General features: G+C 41.6%; 1 protein-coding gene across 1 annotated transcript in view; it reads right to left on the reverse strand.

Moving 5' to 3' along the window:
- Positions 1–24,492, reverse strand: part of LOC126476705 (protein Peter pan) — an 81,504-nt gene that overhangs the window by 48,572 nt on the left and 8,440 nt on the right. The window contains exons 2-3 of the mRNA XM_050103563.1: positions 24,178–24,342; positions 1,094–1,417 (exon numbers count right to left, since the gene is read on the reverse strand). Coding sequence (XP_049959520.1) covers positions 1,094–1,417; positions 24,178–24,342 — 489 coding nt within the window. The remainder of the gene's footprint in view (positions 1–1,093; positions 1,418–24,177; positions 24,343–24,492) is intronic.

Raw genomic sequence — 24,492 nt, forward strand, 5'->3', positions numbered from 1 at the left:
AAAGGCACATGTTCTAGCTTCACAGGTAGAGTATCCCATATGAAATCATTATGACGTGCTCCATTGAGCGTAGGTGGACGAAAATAAAATGAGCTCTAACATGGAAATTAAGCGTTTCCGGACACATGTCCACATAACATCTTTTCTTTATTTGTGTGTGAGGAATGTTTCCTGAAAGTTTGGCCGTATCTTTTTGTAACACCCTGTACACTGTTATGAATCTGTATACTGGATTGGGACTCCAAACTTCACCAATCACGTACTGTGAGGACGTTCTAAAACCTTTCTCTGTCCCACCCTCCCTGGCTAATTTGTCACTCCTGCTCTGAAAAAAAAAAAGAAATGAAAAATTTAAAAGATAATAATAAAGCCTGGCAGTCATCATTACCTTTCATATACCTATACACAATTAGATGTTTTGTCTAAATGGCCTCAACTGAATTATCCTTCAGAAGCAGACGCTTTGAAATCATGTGCCTAGCAAGGCACGGTGAAGACAATGTGTGTCATTCATTCAAAATAATTCTATACAGTTCAGCCTTATCACAAGTAGTCAACTTTCATGTATACTGGATAAACATAGGTGACTGCCTGAATATTTTCTTGAGTGAAACAAATACAATTTTGTAGCTATGTAAATAAACCCACAGATTTCAACACCTTAATTAAAGAACAATATACACAGAGTGAAGCTCTTGGTATAGGTAATTACAAAAATGTGATTAGTACCAGAGCAAATTTTTAGGTTATTAGATTCGAAAGAATGTATTTAGGCCAGTCTAAGATCATACCTGACAAATCTCAGAATGTTCAGTGAAAACAAATGAAAATGAAATTTGTGAAGAGAAAAGATTTCCAAAAATCAAAGAGAAGATGAAATGAATAAATAAAGAGGACTAAAACATAAGGTCAACACTTAATTTCTACAATTATTTTCTAGAAAAAAAAAGGAAAACAAGAAAGTTCACGTTTCTACAGTACTTATTTAAAAAAATTAATTAACAAATCAGTTAATACAAGCACTTCACAAAAACTGTGGTTCTTCAAAAACTGCTTGAGCATACATTTACCACAGAAAAGAAAACACAAATACCTTTGTAAGATTAATTGTGGGAAACATGTTCTGGAACATTGATGCTATAAGTTTCAAGTGCCTCCCTTCCCCAGCAAAATTGTTAAGAACCACCAATGGGGCATGTTCAAACTGACGATGGAAAATAAGTTGTCTGCGCAAACTGGAAACAACATCTCTTGCCAGTGTGTAGTTTTCAATGCGAAAAGTAAGTGTTGGTCCACGAGGCAGACGGGCCAGCTTCATGTATGGGCTTAATTCAGTTCTTGTAAATATTCCCATGTGTGAAACATGTAGAAGCCCAGCCACAGAGACAAAATCTTTAATTACATTCTTCTTGCGAGCCTGTAAACAATGTTTGAAATGTATTGGTCAGTGTCAAAAATTAAAATGAAGTCCAGTAACACTGTTACATCATTCACAAAGGCAAAACTTACATGACAAGCAAAGCACAGGAAAATGTAATGGTGATAATAGAAATGCATATGCATATGAAATACATAATTTTGTTAGCATAATCTAATTATGTTTAAACAAAATAGGTACGCTCTGATCTTGTAAAAAGACTGTTACCCAAATTCTCAAATATATGCACTGATCTGATGCCTTTTACTATCCCACAGCAACAGTGCAAAATGAGCTGAATTCTATATTTCATTTCACAACAGTTTTCAATGATTACTATGAACAGGGAAACGAGATACATATATATCGCCACCTTTGTAAATACAGTAGACTCTTGACTATCTGGCCTAATGTGGCAAAAAGTCAAGCTGGATACACCACAGTTCTATAAATTCTCTTTTCTGACACCATCTGTACCATTCAGAACACCTTTTTTTATAACACCACCCAATTTCATTAACATTTTCTGACTTATTACATAATACACGCTAGTTATAAGTGGTTGTTATGTACATACTCCACCACTGAAAAGTTACTACAGGAATCACAAAATGATCTGCAATATAAAGTATAATTGTATGATTACACACAAGAAAAGCCACATTTAACAAAAATTGTGAGACATACAAGTCTGAGCTTTTAAAAGGTCTTTGACAGATGACTAGAGTGAGCTCCTCCTGCTCACTAAAAACTGCTGTCTCAATTGTCTTGAACCCTTCTGAATGTGAGATGAGATTTCTCCTGTAATCTAAGTTTACTGCCTCCTCTTGTGTTACTTCCCTCTGCATCATCACCATTTCCACAATACTGTTGTCAGTTGGTTCATGAACTTGCCCAACATCTGCCATCCATTCTGCAACATCTGCATTGACATCTTCACAGCCCAGTACATTTATGAGCAACAAAATGCTATCGTTAGTTCCAACTTTGACTTCAGTTTCACATGTAGATTCGAATTTAAAATAGTCGTGATCTAAAAAGAGTTTTTCAACACCTTACAAGTGATATGTTTAGAATCTCTTCCCATGCTTTGGCCAACCACCTTATGACACACGGCAAGTCTGTCTTCTTCAGATTGGCTACACAGTCTTCATTATTAAATCACTGATATCAACATACTGGGAAGACAGTGGCGATATTACTACTTAAGCATTTCAAGGGTGCCTCAGTACATCGGCTGACAAAAAACAGCCACATTTAATGGTAAAAATAATGCTTTGATACCTCAATCTGTGAATGGCGGGATGTGAAGGTGCATTATGAAGCAGCAGCAGAGCTTTTCTTGGTAAATTGTTGTCTTTCAAATATTTCTCTACAGCTGATACAATTTCATTCTGGAATCAAGTTTTTAAGATTTTTTAATGCATCCATGCTTTCTTTTGCTGTGTGCAATGTGGGGGCAGTGATTTCTGATTTTTCAGGTTTTTGAAAGCCTAGGTTTTCGTGATTTCTCTATTAGTATAAGCCTAAGCTTCTGGTTGCCAATTCCATTATTGCAAGCCAATACGGTAAGTCTTTCATCACTTTTCTTGTATATGGGTGCTGCAACTTCATTTTTTTGAAGCAATCATTTTCGTAGGGAACAACTTGTAATTTTAACCACTCTCATTGTAACTGTACAGATAAAATCTCTCCACTATTGGTAATCTAGTGAATACCAAATCAGTTTTTCCACCAATCCAACCACCCATCACTGGCAGTAAATTCTGAATCTACTCCTTCTACCTGCCACTGAAAGTGCAATGCTTTTTCCTGAAATACGGGCCCAGTACAGGCAAACATTTTCCTCTTAAATGTTTATGCCACAAAGATAAAGCTGCCTCAATTTCTTTATGCTTACCTTTCAACATTGTCTTTCTTACTTTTATTCAACTTCCACTAGCTTGGGGAGCATATCACTTTTCAATTTCTACTCGCCAATTTTTTCTCCCCACTCCTAAATCCAAATCAATAGTTTTGGCTGCTATCTCAGAATCCAGTAACATTACAGCACATAGTTTCTGATCCATATCACTAAATTTCAGACTCTTTAATTAAAACACAATGGAATGCTCAAACAATAATTTAAGAATACATGCACTTGATGTATGATATACAACTGAAGAAACAAAGAACATAGGGTAGCAAACACACCTACACTTTATGTGTGTTCATTGTTGTTTGGGAGGCCTGGAAGAGGGTTTCTAAGTATCATTTTTTTGAAGAGTGGCTCTGGTAATTTATTTAATATTAATGACAGAATATGTATCTTATGATTGTGGCTCCAGATGACACAGAAGCACAAAAGATGTATAAAACATTTCAAAAGACCACACAACATTGTAGCTAGCAGCCGCTTGCTAGAGTTCTATAAAAGTACAGTACAAACAACAAATTATCCTCAGTTATCATGGAGAAGTGTTACTATGATATTAATTAAGTAGGCTGGGATTAAGGGGTTAGATAGCACAGAGGCTAGATAGTCACGAGCTGGATAGTTTAGAGTCTACTGTAATGGTATTCTGGTTGAAGCCATACAAACCACCTGCTATGACATCGGTCTGATGAAGTGACATAAGTTTGTCAATTTGCTGATTTGAGGCATGCTGCCTTATGATGGTGGGTCCACAAATGTCTAGTACTGAAGAAATTTGGTATTCTTTGTTTATTTTGTCTGTCTCAGTCGCACGAATATATTTTTAATGAAGTGGTTACCAGTTTCAGGCTGACACGCCCACTGTCAAACCCTAGACCTTGTTATTAATAGTAACTAGTCACATAATATGGAGCCAAAAGGCAGAAATAGCTCCTGTAAAGAAGGTCAAACTGTGGGCAGCAAGTACTCTCAATGATAAGATACCTATGTTTCTACTGTTGCACCTGAAAGACACAAGAATATAAAAAGAATAAAAAATAAATTATCAAATTTCCTCACTTTGTGAAATTATTTCACAAGTAAGTACTAGAAGCCACTAAAGATAGTGTGGGAAAATATACACTGCAAATATGTTGGATCTAAAACTTTACCCAGCATATAGATTGTTCCACGAAATTTTGAGTGACCAACTTGATGTCATAACTACCGGACATATTTTGGCACAGTCGTCTACTCATATCATGGCAGGAAATTACTAACATACAGCATTTCGCTTTAAGTTCCATGGAACTTGTGAAAATTGTTTCTGACACTTAGTCTAACAGTTCCCTCTCCTCTGAATGAATTTTCACTCAGTATCACAGTGTGCACCAATTTGAAACTTTCTGGCAGATTAAAACTGTATGCTGAACCACAATTTGAACTTAGGACCTTTGCCTTTTGTGGGCAAGTGGTCTACTGACTAAGTTATCCAAGTATGACTTATGACCTATCCTTACAGCTTTACTTCTGCCATTACCTCATCTCGTACCTTCCGAACTTCACAAAAGCTCTCTTGCATCCTTGTGGGACTAGCACTGTTGGAAGAAAATACTGTGGAGACTGCTTAGCTACAACCTGAGGGATCCCAGAGTGAATTTTCACTCAGCATAACAGTGTGTGTTGATTTGAAACTTTGGCAGATTAAGACTCGGTTCCGGACTGGGACTCCAAAACAATCTTCGCCTTTTGCAAACAAGTGCTCTACTAAATGAGCTATCAAAGCATGACTCACGACCCACCCTCACAGCTTTACTTCTGCTGGTACCTCACTCCATTGCTGACTGATAATTTATTCTTGAAACTATTCCCCATGGCTATGGTTAAGCCACATGTCCTCTTATCCTTTCTTCTGGGAGTATGAGTCCCACACGGTATGCAAGAGAACTTCTGTGAAGAAAGGCAGGGAGGAGATGAGAGCTTTGAGGACAGGTCATTAGTCTTGCTTGAACAGCTCAGTTGGTGGAGCACTTGCCTGCAAAAGACAATGGTACCAGTTTTAAGGCCTGATACAGCAGATAGTTTCAATGTGCCAGGAAGTTTCAGTTCTCTCTTCTCTTTGAGAAGTTTGTTAATATGTCTGACAATTGACATGATGTTAGTGTAATAGGATTACAAAACGTTTGATAATCTGTCAAATTTTACTAGATTTGTCATTTATTTGACCACGTGTAGCGCTATTTGGCATGTTTGTCAATAATGAAGTGTGTTTGAGACAAATTTTGATGACAGCAGATTTGACATGATGATAGACATTGTTTGTGTCAATGCTTTGCTGCACATATTAAGATAAAAAGAGTTTTAGAACAATTTATCTTATGATTTAATGAATTTTCACAACTATCGAAACTACGATCAAGGATAAAAACAAAATAGCACTGCAATTACCAAAATGGTAGAGGCACTGTGTCTTTTCTTGCCATGTATTATGCATGAACTAGTTAAAAAAATTAATATTCTACGCACAACATAAACTGGAGGTACAATAAAATTTAAAAAAGTGAAAAAAAATTAAAGTTCTCTAATTCTTACACAAATGATGTATTATACACGTTCCCATGTTGTGATATTTTAACGGAATGTCATTAGAGAACCAAGAATATTCACATATGTGTGTCCTCTTTTTCAATGTGAGGGTGAAGTAAACCGGTTACTAAAATTTTGAGTGTCCATTTATAGAAAGCTGATGTAATCATAAGGTACTGGGTGTAACATTTGCTTTAGAATATTTTCATGGGTATATTTCTCCCTCAATTTCAACCATTCCCTGGACCAGGGTCTTGTTTTCTTTTCCTCCTACCTGCTACCTGCTTGCTGACTTCCAACACCGAGATGCAGCCAGCCTGATGCATACCACATCCATAGTCTGCTGTTGCTGTCAACTGGTTTACTGTGGACAAGAAGATTAGTGCACAGCCAGCCCTCCTCTATTGCGGACCATCGTAGATGATCTGCAAGCTGCCATCTCCACACCGCCCAGGTGTGCCACGTTCGCACAGTCTCCTGACCAACTCATGAACATTTGCTGCAGTCTTGGTCAATTAATGGTGGATGACCAGGGTATACTCTTTACAAGTCTTTGATCACACTGAGGTGAGAGCTGCAGTGTATCACACAACATTCGGTGGGCAACGTCCTCGCCCCATGCTGCCACCATCAGAGCTGAAAGCAGTAGCTGCCTGCAGGGTGATGTCACGTCTCGTTGAAGAGACAGCAGCACTTCTTTACTGCAGAAGATCTTACAACCAGTTGCAAACCTCCACCCTGAAGACACCCATATCTCTGTAAACTCAACAAGATAAACAAATGTTCTCGCAGATATTACTGCGTCACTGATGCCTGTGGGTGTTTACTGCAAGGTTCATACAGAACGCATGAGTCTTTTTGCCAAGTTTGTATTGATACGTATTGGATCAAATAGGTGAAAGCTGATGATGATCAAAGTTTGTGTGTATTTATTTGCACAATTTTTAATGGGTACAGTATTCCACTGAGAGCCCAGCTCACTCATTGTCTTTGAGTTCGCGATAGAAATATCCATGAGAAGCCATTCTGTCAGAATGTTGACTTTCAATAAGTGTATGAGGGCAGTGTATTTGAATGTCTGCATCATCGTTTTAGGTTTTTCACTTCTCTTTTTTTTTTTTTGGGGGGGGGGGGGGGGGGGTTGGTTTACTGTTAGTGGGTCACCCTGTCACTGTCAATCCTATGGGGTGCTACCCTGGAGGAAATATTCAGGATTTTGTCAGCTGTAGTAGCTCATTTAAAGTAGAGCAGAGCAGAGCAACTCATGAGCACTAGAGATACGCTGAACGAAGTAATAGCTGCAGATGCAGATTTTGGAATTTGGAGGAGGAAGAAAAGCATCAAAGAAGACAGGCAGATGGAAATAGTTTATCATAAACTCTGGAGTATGCACAAGGGGTGCAGAGAAGCCGTGACTGGTTGATATAAAATGGGCCTCTAGATGTGAGGCATAGGATAATGAGGGAATGGAAAGAAGGTTTTGGTTTTGTTTTGCTTTAGGGCACAAAAAACAACTGGGCATATGCGCCCAAGTCAAAACTATACCTAAAAACAAAGATGATGAGACTTACCAAACAAAAGCGCTGGCAGATCGATAGACACACAAACAAACACAAACATACACACTAAATTCAAGCTTTCGCAACAAATGGTTGCTTCATCAGGAAAGAGGGAAGGAGAGGGAAAGACGAAAGGATGTGGGTTTTAAGGGAGAGGGTAAGGAGTCATCCCAACCCCAGGAGCGGAAAGACTTACCTTAGGGGGAAAGAAGGACAGGTATACACTCGCAAACACACACATATCCATCCGCACATGCACAGACACAAGCAGACATTTGTAAAGGTAAAGAGTTTGGGCAGAGATGTCAGTCGAGGCGGAAGTAAAGAGGCAAAGATGTTGTTGAAAGACAGGTGAGGTATGAGTGGCGGCAACTTGAAATTAGCGGAGGTTGAAGCCTGGCGGATAAAGAGAAGAGAGGATATACTGAAGGGCAAGTTCCCATCTCCGGAGTTCTGACAGGTTGGTGTTAGTGGGAAGTATCCAGATAACCCGAACGGTATAACACTGTGCCAAGATGTGCTGGCCGTGCACCAAGGCATGTTTAGCCACAGGGTGATCCTCATTACCAACAAACACTGTCTGCCTGTGTCCATTCATGCGAATGGACAGTTTGTTGCTGGTCATTCCCACATAGAATGCATCACAGTGTAGGCAGGTCAGTTGGTAAATCACGTGGGTGCTTTCACATGTGGCTCTGCCTTTGATCGTGTACACCTTCCGGGTTACAGGACTGGAGTAGGTGGTGGTGGGAGGGTGCATGGGACAGGTTTTACACCGGCGGCGGTTACAAGAATAGGAGCCAGAGGATAGGGAAGGTGGTTTGGGGATTTCATAGGGATGAACTAACAGGTTACGAAGGTTGAGATCCATCCTTCATGAAATCCTCCCCACTCCACCAAGAGTGTCTTTCCGCCGTCCACCTAACCTTCGTAACCTCTTAGTTCATCCCTATGAAATCCCCAAACCACCTTCCCTACCCTCTGGCTCCTACCCTTGTAACTGCCCCCGGTGTAAAACCTGTCCCATGCACCCTCCCACCACCACCTATTCCAGTCCTGTAACCCGGAAGGTGTACATGATCAAAGGCAGAGCCACGTATGAAAGCACCCACGTGATTTACCAACTGACCTGCTTACACTGTGAAGCTTTCTATGTGGGAATGACCAGCTCCAAACTGTCCATTCGCATGAATGGACACAGGCAGACAGTGTTTGTTGGTAATGAGGATCACCCTGTGGCTAAACATGCCTTGGTGCACGGCCAGCACATCTTGGCACAGTGTTATACCGTTCGGGTTATCTGGATACTTCCCACTAACACCAACCTGTCAGAACTCCGGAGATGGGAACTTGCCCTTCAGTATATCCTCTCTTCTCTTTATCCGCCAGGCTTCAACCTCCGCTAATTTCAAGTTGCCGCCACTCATACCTCACCTGTCTTTCAACAACATCTTTGCCTCTTTACTTCCGCCTCGACTGACATCTCTGCCCAAACTCTTTACCTTTACAAATGTCTGCTTGTGTCTGTGCATGTGCGGATGGATATGTGTGTGTTTGCGAGTGTATACCTGTCCTTCTTTCCCCCTAAGGTAAGTCTTTCCGCTCCTGGGGTTGGGATGACTCCTTACCCTCTCCCTTAAAACCCACATCCTTTCGTCTTTCCCTCTCCTTCCCTCTTTCCTGATGAAGCAACCGTTTGTTGCGAAAGCTTGAATTTAGTGTGTATGTTTGTGTTTTTTTGTGTGTCTATCGACCTGCCAGCGCTTTTGTTTGGTAAGTCTCATCATCTTTGTTTTTAGATATTTTTTTCCCAAGTGGAATGTTTCCCTCTATTGTATTCAAGTCAAAACTATAGAACACAAAGACAAAGAGGAGTTAAAAAACGACTATACATCAGTCCCAATTGAGATAAGAGAAGACAGCTAAAAACGGGGACACGGAGAAAGGGCTAGAAAAGACACCAAACAGAAACGGAGGTCCAAAACTAAAAATTAAATGGCCTTCACCGTATTGCTTTAGCAGATAAAAAGTAAAACGTGGTCAACAGCTCGCATGTTATTTGCTAAAACGGCCGATAACTCAGATGGCAAACCAAAGCGTGAACATAAATGGTTAAAAAATGGGCATTTCGTCAGGAATTGGCAGACTGTTAAAACTTGGGTGCAATATGTACAAAGTGGTGGGGTAGCACCACTTATCAAATGTCGATGGCAAAAAGGCAGTGCCCAATACACAGCCTAGTTAACATAACCTCCTCCCGGCGGGAGTGCCAAGAGGAGGTCAACCAAGATGCTGGGAGAGGCTTAATAAGCCGGAGTTTATCCCGTGAAGGGAGGACGATTGGCAATGCCAAAGGACACCATCTCCTGACAGACGGCAACACAGAGATCATCGGAGGGAATATAGGAACTAGTGGGCTGAGGTACAAGGACTGCAGCCTTGACAGCAGTGTTAGCAGCCTCGTTTCCTCGCAGACCGTCATGACCAGGAACCCACAGAAACATCACACTCGCTCCACCAATAGTGACAAGTCCCCTGGACCTGCTGCACTAAGGGATGGGCGGTGTACAGCGCACATAGACTTTGAAGGGTGCTGAGTGAGTCCGATTAGAGGACACAATTGAAAAGGCTGTGTCGCCGGATGTACTCTGAGGCCAGATACAGGGGGAAGAGCTGGCTGTAAATACTAAGCAGTGTGCCGGAAGCTGATATTGAAAGACACGGGTGCCAATGACATAGGCTCACCCAACCCCACAGTCAGTCCGATAGCCATCAGTGTATACAAAGGTACTACCGCCAAGTTCCATGTGAAGGTCACGAAACTAAAGGCGATAGAGTGAGCCTGGAGTGGTATTCTTAGGAAACAAATGAAGGCCAAGGTTAACATGGGCTGCTTCACAGAGCCAAGGTGGTGAAGGGTTCACACCCACTGGGAAAGTTGCAGGTAGTGTGAAGTTAAGCCACCACAGCAAGTACCGAAAGCGGAGTCCAGGAGGTAACAGAGAATCGCCCATACTGATGATCAAAGGAGTCATCGAAGAAGGAGGCATAGGATGGGTGGTCATGCATGGCAGACAAATGGTTTGCATACCTGCTGAGGAGAAAGTCATGGCGGTAGGACAGTGGTAGTTCAGCAGCCTCAGCATACAGACACTCAACCGGGCTGGTGTAAAAGGCACCAGTGGCCAAACGGATGCCACGATGGTGGATAGTGTTGAGACTGCATATGAGGTATGGACATGCAGACGCATAAACAACAGTTTTGAACGGACAAGGGACCAGTACAAATGGAGGAGGGTGGTTCGATCGGCACCCCAGTAACTACCATTGAGGACACGGAGGACATTGAGGAACTGTGTACAGTGGGCTGCCAGGTAAAACACATGGGAGGACCAAGAGAGTTTTCTTTTGATAATGAACCCCACGAATTTCATAGTTTCAACAAATGGAAGGGCAACAGGCCCAAGATGTAAAGATGGTGTGAGAAACCAATTACGTCACCAGAAATTCATACAGATGGTTTTGTCAGTGGAAAAACGAAAGCCATTGTCGAACTCCATGAGTAAAGACGATCAAGACATTGCTAAAGACACCACTCAGTGTGACAGGTCCATGGAGAACTGCACTAGATGACAAAATCGTCAACAAAATGGGAGCCGGAGATTCCTAGGAGGTGACAAGCCATTATAGGAATAATGCAAAGAGGATGACGCTCAGGATGGAACCCTGAGGCACACCGTTTTCCTGGATAAAGGTGTCTGACAAGGTAGTACCCACATGCACCTTGAAAACTTGGCCTTTTAAAAATTCCTGAAGGAAACAGGGCAGGCAGCCATGGAAGCCCCATGTGTAAAGAGTATAGAGGATACCAGTTCTCCAGAGGGTGTCACAGGCCTTCTCTAAATCGAAAAACACGGCCACAGTCTGGGATTTCCGCAGAAAACCATTCATGACATGGATGGACAAAGTAATGAGCTGGCCAACTGCAGAACGCTGCGCTCGAAATCCACACTGTGCATTCGTCATCAAAATCCACACTGTGCATTCATCAGTAAATTGCGAGACTCAAGCCACCATACCAGCTGAGCATCAATCATATGTTCCATCACCTTGCAAGCGCAGCTGGTGAGAGAGATGGGGCGGTAGCTAGAAGGTAGTTTTTTGTCCTTACCAGGCTTAGGTGTAGGTATGGGTATGATGGTGGCTTCACACCAACAGCTAAGAAATGTTCCCTCTGCCCAGCTGCAGTTGTACATGTTAAGCAGAAAGTGCTTGCCTGCAAGAGAAAGGTGCTGCAACATCTGAATGTGGATGGCATCTGACCCTCGGATCGGGATGAACTGAAAGCATGTACTAGCTCCCTCACAGTAAAGGTAGCATTGTAAAACTCGTGATTCAGAGAAGAGAAGGGTATCACCCGAGCCTCCTCCACTCGTTTCTGATGGAGGAAGGCAGGGTGATAGTGTGAAGAGCTCGAAATCTCCACAAAATGGTGGCCCAAGGTCTTTGATATAGCAATAAGGGTCACGATGACATCATCTGCTACTGTCAGGCCAGAAATTGGGGAAAGGATCTTGGTCCCAGAGAGCCACCAGAGGTTGGCCCACACAACAGAGGAAGGGCTGAAACTGTTAAAGGAACTAGTGAATGAAATACAGCTAGATCGTTTGCTATACCAAAGAACGCAATGACACACTGCACACATCATTTTATAATGAATGCAGTTTGACATCAAAGGATGATTGTTAAAAACCCAGGGAGCACGTTTCCGTGCGTGAATTGTGTCGCGGCATGCCTCAGTCCACCAAGGGACTGGGACACGACGTGGTAAAGTGAAAATGCAAGGACTGGAACGTTCTGCAGCAGTAATAACAACATTTGTGAAATATTCCACCTGGTCATCACAACTGAGGAAATCTTGTTTGTCGAAGGTCGCCAGGGAGGAGTAAACCTGTCAGTCAGCCTTACTATACTGCCATTTGGATGTGTACAAAGATGGGGTAGGAGTCAGCAAACGGATAGCACATGGGAAATGGTCGCACGAGTAGGTGTCAGAAAGAATGGACCACTCAAGACGATGGGCAAGCTGGGCAGTGCAGAAGGATAGGTCCAAATGGGAATAGGTGTGTGAGGAGTCAGATAGGAAAGTGGGTGCTCCAGTGTTAAAAGGGGATAAAGTATATTAAAGTCTCCAAGTAGCAAAAATGGGGGAGGTAGCTGCCCAATAAGAAGAGGGAAGGAAAAGGCAAACTGCTATGGCTTGAAGACGGGTAGTCAGGGAGATGGGTTGACAAGGTATGTCACCGCATATGAGCAGTATGACGCCCCCATGAGATGGAATGCCAACCTCAGGGGGGAGATCAAAATGAACCGATAAGAAATATGAAAGCTCAAAGAGGTCGTGAGGGTGCAATTTCGTTTCCTGGAGGCAGAGTACAAAAGCAGCCATAAATCCTCTTTGTGGAAGGCCACAAACATTCCATTGGAGGAGGGTGAATGATAAGGAAAAGATGTAGGGGAGTCACCTCGATGGCTGCCGAGGGATAGACTAAGAGTCGCTGGTATAGGGCACAGAAGCAGGAGGATCCTGCTCCATGGGCTCCACAGAAGCATCGGCTTGCTTGTGCGGTCGGTCTGTGGAGTCCAATGCTGAAAAACTGTTAGTGGTGCACATATGACACGGAGGCTGGCCAGTGACACTATCAAAGAGGATCTTCGAGTCAGTGAAGGAGAAGACCGTTTGCCTTTGGTGGACTTCTTTGGGCCTTTCTGGTTAGAGGAAGACTCGAGTGTTGGTTCACTGGAGGGACGCAGGAAGTCTTCACAGGAGTTAGAGGTGGGCCAAATGGTTATCCTGGAGTAACCGTTATTACAGTTCTAGTTATTCTTTGATAACCATCATTTTTAACGGTTATTAATAACTGTCACGTTATTTTTCACTAGCAAATACCGAATACTCCGAAGGGGCTACAGTTAAATAACGACATAGTTGGAATCCATCAGTTTAGTTATCAGTAAAACTGCGAATAATGTAAAATGGCAGGAATGTCATATGAATTGTGTCATAACCTTATCTAATCAACTCCTGGTACATTTTAGCTGATGTTAGAACGATTATTAGTGTTTCATATTATATGTTGTAGGTTATCGGTCGCTATTAGAAATATTATCTTCGCAGCTGTAACAGAAAGTATGCGGAACTTCGCCACAGCACTGTTTAAGTAAAATGTTAACAATGTGCATTTTTAAGTATGAAGTAATATGTAAACTGAATACTGTAGGTTAACTTAGAAGCTTAATTTCTTGGCCGGCCGGAGTGGCCGAGCGGTTCTAGGCGCTACAGTCTGGAACCGCGAGACCACTACAGTCACAGGTTCGAATCCTGCCTCGGGCATGGATGTGTGTGATGTCCTTAGGTTAGTTAGGTTTAAGTAGTTCTAAGTTCTAGGGGACTGATGACCTCAGACGTTAAGTCCCATAGTGCTGAGAGCCATTTGAACCATTTTTTAATTTCTTGTGCTGCTCACTTAATAGAATAAGTGTACAGCCTTTTAATACAACAAAAAATATATATAATGTGACAGATTCGTTTACTCCTGTCCTGCAAAAGATAGTCCTGTTGGGGAAAGTGTGAGTATGCTAATCCGAGTTTTATGTGAGATTTGGAAACTGCTCGATTTCTCCAGCTACAGCATGTTTATAACATTTGAAGACAAGCAGATCGAAAAGGTTGACAGTGTTACATTTCCTGGACTACAACTCGATAATAAATTCAGTTGCGAAGGGCATACCTGCAGAATGGATGAAGCGCCTAAACAAGTCTGTATCTATAGTGAGAATGATGTTAGATGTAGGAGACATAAATATAGAAAAGCTTACATATTTTCACTCTATTATTTCATAAGGGGGCATATTCTGTGGTAACTCATCAAACATAGCAAAAGTTTTTCGCATGCAAAAGCGTGTAATAAAAATCGTTTGTGGTATAAATTCAAGAACATCATGTAGGAACTTGTTCAAGGAACTTTGTATTCTAACCACTGCTTCCTAGTATATTTATTCCTTAATGAAATTTGTTACAAGTATTTCCAATCAATAGCTCAATACATAATATCAGTACTAGAAATAGGAACAGCAATCTACATAAAGACCTAAAATCACTTACCTTGGTCCAAAAGGGGGTCCAATATTCAGGAACATGCATTTTCAATAAACTGCCAGCAAGTCAGCAACCATTAAAAACTTGGTTTCAGATAAAGGACAGTTTATAGTGTGTTTGAGAGACTTTTTGATACAGATGTGTCTGATTCCACCCGTCTGCTTCGACCCAGGACGTCATCAATATGCCGGTAATGGCTATTTTAAGTGTGTCTATAACGTCACTACACACACATGGCAACAAACACGAAGATACATATAAATAATACAATAACAACTCCTACCAAAAATACAATCAAACCAACGGGACAACTACGGGAAGTTGGAGGTTTTAGGGTGAGGACAAGCTAGTAAAAAAAAACACACAATGATCCCAAAACACAAAGTGAAAAATAAAAAGAAAAAAAAAATACAGCATTCCGCTACACAAACAAAATCTGCAGGAATCGGACACTTCCCTTGAACAATATACGTCAACCATAGGTGACCACACCAAAATGCCAATACCCACAACTAAAAGTACGAAAATTGGAATCGGACATTTCCCTTGACCTACATAGGTCAACCTCAGATGACGATACCAAAACATGAACACCTACAACTATGAAAATGGGAATCAGTCATTTCCGGTGACCTATATAGGTCCACCACAACTACTGATGCCAAAAAACCAATACCTACAACTGCGAAAAATAAAACCACAATCCCAAAAATCCACAAATCAAACATACCTACATAAATTAAATCACATTCAATACTCCATAAATACACAGAACATCACAACTAGGAAAAAAAAATTAATTACCACCAGCAAATTAGATCGCCCAGCCCCCCCCCCCCCCCCCACACACACACACAATAACAAACTCATAAACACCATGCCATAATGACATTCACACCCCACAACACCTTTACATCAAAGCAGACGGGTGGAATCAGACGCTTCCATTAACCCCTCCTTCTACTCTGTAGATGAATATCGTAACAGAAACTGATAGACCAGCTTAGGTAAAAATTCTGCTATATTTCAGTTTTGACAGCACTTGGTCGCAACAGTCAAGATCGGGTATTCTATGTATGATAAATTTATTAAAAGTGCATAACTGTGTTTTATTCTGACAGCGTATCAATTCTGTAAATATTAGCAGTTACTGCAATATATTCACATATTTTGACAATCTCTTGACAAATGATGAGGATAATTATTATTATATTCAACTGTATTATGTTATACATTCTGACATGTCATTTGTCAGCGGCTATTTCCAAAGAAGTACGTAAATATTTGTTCGCTCCAGTAACTATCGTCTCTGGAAATATCACCAGGGTCTAAGACTGGAGTCACTGTGTCAGGAACACAGACACACAGTTATTCCGTTACCAACTTCCAGGTTACCTGTAATGGTAGCCCGATAACTGCCAGAGAACGAGAACTGTGAGCCAATAACGATAATTGCCAGAGGAAAATACCGATCTCTGACAGTTATTTCCATAGTCGCTCGAATTCCTTATGGTAACTCTCTTTATACTACCCGTCCAAGCTAAACTGACAAATAAGGCGGTGGCTCAAGGGAACGACCGTACTTGTTAATGCATGTACTGCAGCTCCTATCAGCCACCGCTTGGACATTAACTTTATTTAATTGTTTGTGCTAAAAGTAACGAAGGCACGCGTTATAGTACACAGTTCTTATCAAGAGATGGCGCGCAGTCTCACAGTTATTCCCATGGCCTACAGAACGCCTTCCAAATGGTCTATCCCTCTCCTTCGTTTGTAGCCAGATCTCCGATGAGTTGACGGGAAAGCGTAGTACAATCTTCGGTCAACAGATGGCGCGAGGCACTGCTGACACTAGACAGTTATTGAAATAACTGCCTGTATCAGAGGAACGGTTATCGCAGTAACCTTTACTTCTCAGTAACATTATTTTTTGCCACCTCTAACGGGAGTACTCACTCTGTCCTTTCGGCCCTACCGGTTGTGTAGCTGGTGGCTTCACCCTTCGACGCAAGAGTCTGATGGCTTGTTGCACAGCTGGATGGGGAGATGGTGATGCTACCTTGATACTGGGCGACGATTTCACAACCTCAGAGCTGAATTGGAGGTCACATGTCTGCGTGGCCATGTCCTTCATGGAGCAAGGGGTAACAAGAACAGAACTATAGGTGCCAGATGGGAGAACACAGGGTTTGCAACTAGTCAATAGCCTGTGAGCAACTGGGTAAGGCACTTTTTCCTTCACCCGGATCTCTTGGACAGCTTGCTCATCAAGATACACAGGACAATCCTGAGAGGCGGCAGCATGGCTGCCATTGCAGTTGATACAGTGGTGAGGAGGCGGCGGACAACTGCCCTCGAGCTCATCCTTACCATAGTTTACACATTTGGCTGAGTGTCGACAAGATGTTCTAGTGTGGTTGAAACGATGACACTGGTAGCAGCACATCACGTTCATAATGTACGGCCAGGCTGTGATAACTTCATAGCCTGCTTTGATCTTGGATGGAAGCACCACTCTACCAAAGGTGAGAAAAAGAGTGCGGATGGGCACTAAGGAGGAATCTACCTTCTTCATTACACGATGGACGACAATGACACCCTGATGAGAGAGGTAAGATTGGCTTTCAGCCTCGGTTAGACCATCAAGCAGCCTAGTGTAAATAACACCACAGGAAGAATTAAAAGTTCTATGGGCCTTAGCACGAACAGGCTAGGTGTGGAGAAGTGAGGCAGCAAGCAGTTGTGCTTGAGAATCAAAAGTAGTGTCCAAAAGCAAAGTGCCATTCTGTAAATGAGAGCAGGATTCCACAGGGCCAGCAATTGTATAAACAATTGTTTAACCTTTCTAAATAATAAACGGATTTACCGTGGCGAAGGACTGACTGTCTTCAGTACGCGAGACCACAAGGAACCGTGGTGCAGCAGGAAGGGTCTTTGAATCATTAGCCTCATAACATTTACGTTTTGTAGACGTTGATTGTGAAGGTTATCGACTCATTGCGGGAAAATCCCCCATCTCCGATGGTGCGCTCCTTCCACAAGTTTCCCCATTCAAAAGGGGGCGCACCCACCTTAGGTGATTGTTCACACCTCAGGCCACACCTCCCAAACACCTAACAGAGGGACCAATCGGAAACTTGGGAAGGTTGCAGCTCAGGCACTCACCCCTGGACCTGGCCTACACCAGGGGGTGTGTGCGAACCCTACCTGCCGACCGGGGGCTGAGCATTACACATTACCCAGTAACCTGTTACGTGTCTGACGCATGGGTTAGCCTACAAGAGTGCACAGGAATGAAGAAGAAAAAGAGGAACCTCAAACGCCGAAGCGGAGGAAGAAGAGGAGAAGGGAGACAAGGAAAGAAAAAGGGAACGGAAAACAGTGGTGAGACTGTACTTATGTCAGCGACAGACAATGTGGAACATTCCCAATAACACCCCAGACATGTTCCCCAAGAGAGGGGAAAAAGAATAGCAAGAGGTGAGACATGCAGCACAGAAGGGAAAAGATGCTGCAAAGGCTGGGGCCATGTTGTAGCCAGGCGCAAACCTGCCAAAGAGCGGCGAGCCCCATGGGGGGATGGAAAGAAGGGATAGAGAGAAAGCAGAAAGATGGAAGGAAGAGGAATCAACGTTGAAAGGTGCTTGCATGATTGTAGACAATGTGAACAGGTATGGTGAATCAAAGGTTGTGGAAGCTCCTGTAAGTTTACTTAATACAGAAACTATTAGCATTGTGGAAGTAACAGAAAGTAATGTAATAGTGTCAGCTCCAATATCTTGAGAAAATACAGAACTATCTGAAATGCCAAAAGAAATAAGTTTGTGCTGTATGGGAACAAATGTGTGTGTGAGTAGCAACACAGGTGAAACTGATACAGGTGCAGTGGTACCACTGGGTGATAATGGTGGTTGTTTCGAGGCTGTGGAATCTGTGCCAGATTTACAGGGAAGTACACATGCCACTAATTTTTGTGTCGTGCAGATTTGAACAGCAGATGGTGATTTAGAGATAGATACTATGGTGAATGCACAGAAAACTATCGGTGATGTTAGTTGCAGATAATGAAGCAGTACAGACACATTTGTTTTCGAAGGATGCAGATTTATTACCACAAGGGGTGCACCACCTTCACCATAGGGGTGAGGGAGGAAGTGAAGGAGTAGAAAAAAAATGACTGTAGGTAAAGATCATGTGACAACACTGAATCCTTTCAGGAACATGTGCTGACAATCTGGGTCAATTTCCCAAAACTTGTAATGATATAGGGAATGTGATTGTGAGGAAATGTCGTGTAATTGTTCTTAAAATAACTGTCAAAATTGATGAGACATTGATTCAGCCAAAGGAGAAGCTGCAAGCAAGGCATAGTCCCAAGGAACTAAACTGTGTATAATCAGCTGTTTATTTTGGGAAAATGTATGGGAATCTTTTGTTTCAAAGACAAAGTTGCAGATGATAAGTCAAAACAGCAGGTTAAAAAAAACACATGATAGAAGAAAAGAAAACCATAAACTTGCTGTAACTTGTTAAAACGTAAATAAAGATAATGTAGAATAACAGTAAAAAGGGTTCAGTAAACTGAAACTTAAGAATAATGACACAGAATTAGTTATAACAAGACAGTCCACGTAAGGCAGCTCTCATGAGCAAAAAAGTTGGTACTACATGCACAATGTACAATTGTGTGCAGAGGATAGGCAATGGGAGGGATGTTATCAGCAGAAAAATTTTATTGTACATTTTTAATTTTTTGAAAGTTCTATCTGGCAAGCTCTGGGCTGGCTTGCCTGTCAAATGTCAACAAGGCACACTGTTCATGTAACAGATGTCAGGGCAAGATGTGATGAGCATTCCACACAACCTCAGTGTGAGAAAGCAGTAACGTAAACACTGCAGTGCTACAAACAAGGTACTGTGAAATAACACAATGCGACTTCAAGACCAGAGGGCCACTGCAAAAGTCAAATGTAGGCACAAAGACTCGAGCTCAGCGACCATCGTAATTACTGAATTACCATAGCAAAGGAAGGAGCACTGATGGGACCAAAAAATGAGGGCAAAATTGCACATATACCCAGAGCCACTGCATCACAGGTGCAGGCTCAGCACTTTAAATAATGAGGCTTTGGAACACACACACACACACATTCAGTCATGCTGCCATTCCGTCCGTGTTGCTAGAACTAGAGAAAACGACAGTCCACTGAGCTTCAGTGAAACTGCAAGCTGATAGATTATGGCCTACTTGCTTCCTGCTTGCTGACTTCAATAACAAGGTGCAGTCAACCTGATGCATACTACAACTCCTGCTCTGTCTAATGTGTCATCGTGAATGAGAAGACTGTTGTACAGCCAGCCCTCCTCTGCTATGGGTCATCGTGGATGGTCTGCAAGCTATCATCTCCACACTGACAAGACATAGCCTGTTCACACAGCTTCCGGGTCAAACCGAGAACAACTGCTGCAATCTTAGTCAATCTATAGTACATGGTGACAGCCTCATCTTCACAACAACAAATATTCTGTTTTCGAAAGTGCTCAGGTTGGAGCCCCACTGTGTCACAGAAGGTCTGGGTGGGCGACGCCTCTTGGTGTCCTGCTGCCACCAACGCAGCAAATGACCATGCTCACCGACCCGTTCGGATGACATCAGCACTTCCTTGCAGTATGTGCACTTGCATCTGGCCACAGCCCACCACCCTGAAGACACTTAACTCTGTAAACTCAATAAATTAACAAATGTTATTTCACATATTACTGTATCACTGATGCCTCACCCACACCCTGCACTTGGCCTCCTGCTCACAATGCGACTATAGTTTCCCGGGTCAAAACACTGGTGTTAGAAAGTGGTCGCAACGTTACAGTGATTCGTGGAAATATGTACAATGTCTTACAAAGACGAAATGAGACTCCTCACATTCTAAGTAACTATTTCTAGTGCTTTATTAGTGCCTGACTATTTACTGACCTTCAACTGTGCCCTCATACTTTGATAAGATCACCTCGGTAGCAGTGGAAAAGCAGTTTACTATACACACTTGCATTCTGCCATCAGAAAATGTCATTTACGACCACCAGTGACACAAATGAAAGGAGACTACTGTAAATTTCTGTACTTAGCAAATATGTTCAATTGGAAGTGGTCACCTTCAACACAGGACCTGTTGGAGTCTGTACACAACAGCATAACTTCCTTCCAGAGTTCCAACTATTTCTGTATATCATTTTCTTTATGCCTGAAAAGGAGCTGCACTGTTTGCACTTACAGTGAAATATTATAACATTTACTTAGCACACTACTTGATCAGCCAACAAGATCAATTTGGATGAAACTTGTGACGGCATCAAGGCAAAAAAAAAACAAAAAACAGTCATGCACTAACACAGGACAACAAATACACGCTCGGTGGAGTTAAGAAGTCTTATCTTTCATGTTTAGATGTTCACAACCATTTCTATATTTCTACGGCATGCCAGTATTTCAACACACATTACCATTTACATATCTGTCCATTCATAAAACTGTTTAAATGCAGTTTTTTTAGATACAGAAGGATCAGGAATGATATTGCAAATATTTCTTTGACAGACTTCAAACAGACATGAACATTTATACGCCACAGGTCATCTTATGGTGTATAGTAGAGGGCATTTTGTATATAACTATCATTTCCACTTTTCCCGTTCCATTTGGTAATGGTGTATAACATCACAATTATTTCACAAGTTGTATGTTGGAATTAAGTAAAATGTTACCTGCCTCTTCTAGGAACAATCTTTGTTAAAGAGCATCCCACAACTAAGGTCAAGAAACCTAGATTAACACGTAGTCTACTTTTTATAACAAATAAAAAAAATAGTGTATAACAAAGACTGTTCATTATCAGGTGTTTTATTGGCTTCCCAGTGGCCTCTTACACATGGAATAATGTTGAAAGTGTAATTTTATGAGCCCAAAAGACACAGCAGCCTCAAATAAATGTGGTACAATATTCCATTTGGGGATTTTATAAGACAACACCCAAACCCAAAAAATAACCAGCATTTCCAGCAGTGACTGAGGAATACTGTTGCTTGCACTGAAAAGTGTCTCTGCTCACTCCCTGGACAGCATTCGAAATAAAGCTGAGAGGTAAGCCGAAGAAGAATTCCTAATTAATGGTTATGCAGTCAGTTTATATGCCACAAACGTAAGCAGTAATGTGAAAAGAGGACTGTAGTGTGCTGGGCACACTTGGGGGTGAGTGAGTGTTGGTGACAGGCTATGAGGACCAGGGCAAACACTTTAACAAGTAGATGATGATGTAGACTGATCTAAAACAATCACAGATATTATAGCAAATATCAAGGCAGGGATCAGTCAGCTGACATAATTATAATGGAAACAGCTAGAATTTTATGTACCTGTAAGCCACCTAACTGTAATTTGTCACAGGCAAAAGGAAGGTGCTGAGGGGTATCAATGCAGATAAAAGCATGATCCTTCTTACTGTAAACAATGATAACGCCATGGTCCTGATGAGAAGTGAATACTATCATGAAAAGATCAATAATATTTTAGATCCCACCAATTATAAAAAAAAAAAAAAATCAGAAGGACCCAACAATGAAGATTTTAAACATCACTGATCGTCTGGTGAAAGCATCTTTAAGCTCCTCTGACGACAAGAAGTTACTCTGCAAAACAGAAGTGTGCCCGCCTAGGCTCTATGGATTACCCAAGGTGCACATACCATAGAGTCCTTTGATGTCTACTGTGTAAGTGCTATAGGTTCCCCCACACACAAATTAGCTACGCACCTTGCCTCATTGCTGCAACCTTATGTGAGTGGAACTGACAGACATATTAAAAATACATGTTATTTCATTGGAAAATTAAGAGAAATGCACTGGGCCAAGGTATATCCTTGTTAATTTTGATGTTGTGTCATTATTTATCATGATTACAGTGAACAAATCTATTTCATGCACAGCTGATATTTTTCCAGTAGATATTTAGACACTGCTTCACCATGGCCTAATTTCAATTAATGATTTTTATCAACAGATTGATGGGATGGTTATGGTAGTCCTCTTGGTCCAGTTGTTGCCAATTTGTTAATGGAAAACCGAAAAATAGGTGTTGCAGACTACCAGAAAAAGCCCAGCCAGGTGGTAATGCAATGTCGATGATACTTTCATAATATGGACATATGGTGCAGAGGAATTAGATGCCTTTCTGGTACATCTCAACAGTATCAATCCAAAAATATGATTTACTATGGAGACAGAGAATAACGGCCAGCTGAATTTGTTGGAGGTGTCTGTCATCAAGCGAGGGGATGGGACACTGGGCCACGGAGTAGACAACACCACGCATACTCGCCGTTACCTACATAAAGATTCTAACCACCACCCCAAACGATAAAGGTTGATTAAAACCTTGGTAGATAGCACACAAGATTTGTGAATCGACTTACTTAAAAGATGAGCTTGAACATATACGGTCGATATTCAAGAAGAATTGTTATTCTAACAATAAGATAGATAGAGTGCTTCACCCTATGGAGAGAACCCAGGACTGATGAGGAAAAGTTTTCCTCAGTACAATTACAGATTACATTGGGACAGTGTTGAGTACACATTGGGAAAGAGTTGAGAAAGTGTAGTGTGGAAACTACTTTCAGACCCACCAGAAAGATGAAAGAATGTTTAAGATCGGCACAAGACATATGACACCTTTGGCGACACTGGGTGTATATAAAATTCCTTGAAGTTGCAGACTGGTTTATATTGGTACCACAAAAATAAGTGTTAACACCCATCTAGTTGACCACAAGTGGAATTGCTGCCTGCAACATATGGATAAATCGGCCATAGCGGAACATCTTTAACGAGAGGGTGACCATGAAATAAAATTCACAGAGAGAACTTTCAAATCGAAAACATCGCATTACCACGCGCTTATGTATAGAAAGGCTATTGAGATCTATAAACACCATATCCATTTTAACAGAAAAGAGGAGCATGTTGAATTAGACAAAATTTGGATGTCAACAATGCAATGTAAGAACGACGATGTATTACTTTCAACTGAAAATGTTGGCAATACCAGCAATAAACTCGCAGCTGACATAACTTCATAGACTGTGGTGCCCTCTACAAACCTATACACTTAGTGCTCCTTAGAGTTCTGGTTGCAGTTTGCCATTTTACCTCGGAAGATGTCTCCCACAGTCAGAGATGAAATGTTAAGAGAAGTTTTATACATCAACATTCGAGGTGAGGTAGTCAAGATTGATAAAGAAACAACAAACATCTGAAAAACATCAATACATGCAACATAGGCTGAACAAAGTCACACTTTCACTTGTGTTTGTTTCAACTGAATTTACAGTGAGTATTTGGTGAAACATGAAATTATTACACTGAAACATAATTTCATTCTGCCCAGATTCCATAAAAAGGAAACTTCTTTGATCCACTTTCTAGTTTTTACTGTACACAAAGTAAATGCAATGCTAGTATTAATTTCTTACTATAGATTACCACAATGGCAAAGACCCTACCTACTTACCTTTAATGAAGTAGCTGTAAATGGCTCCATCACTCTTCGAAAGTCTTTCACTAGCTCCAGAATGGAGTTGCCAACAATTCCACGGTGAATTATAAATGAATGAGGTGCTCTTGTGAATTCCTCTGGTTCATCTTTGTTGACCTTATTGTTTTTCACTGATTTCCCCTGAAACGATTTGTTCAGTTTAGTACTATTTATTAGTTACGTGGAAATATACACATCAAAAAAAGTTTTGCATCATCCCGGTTCCCAGAACTCCTGAAGACAGACACTGATTGTGGATATTGCATCACAGACACAGTCCCTTTGACTGTT

Source organism: Schistocerca serialis, chromosome 1 (assembly GCF_023864345.2).
Source record: "Schistocerca serialis cubense isolate TAMUIC-IGC-003099 chromosome 1, iqSchSeri2.2, whole genome shotgun sequence".
NCBI classification, from domain to species: Eukaryota; Metazoa; Arthropoda; class Insecta; order Orthoptera; family Acrididae; genus Schistocerca; species Schistocerca serialis.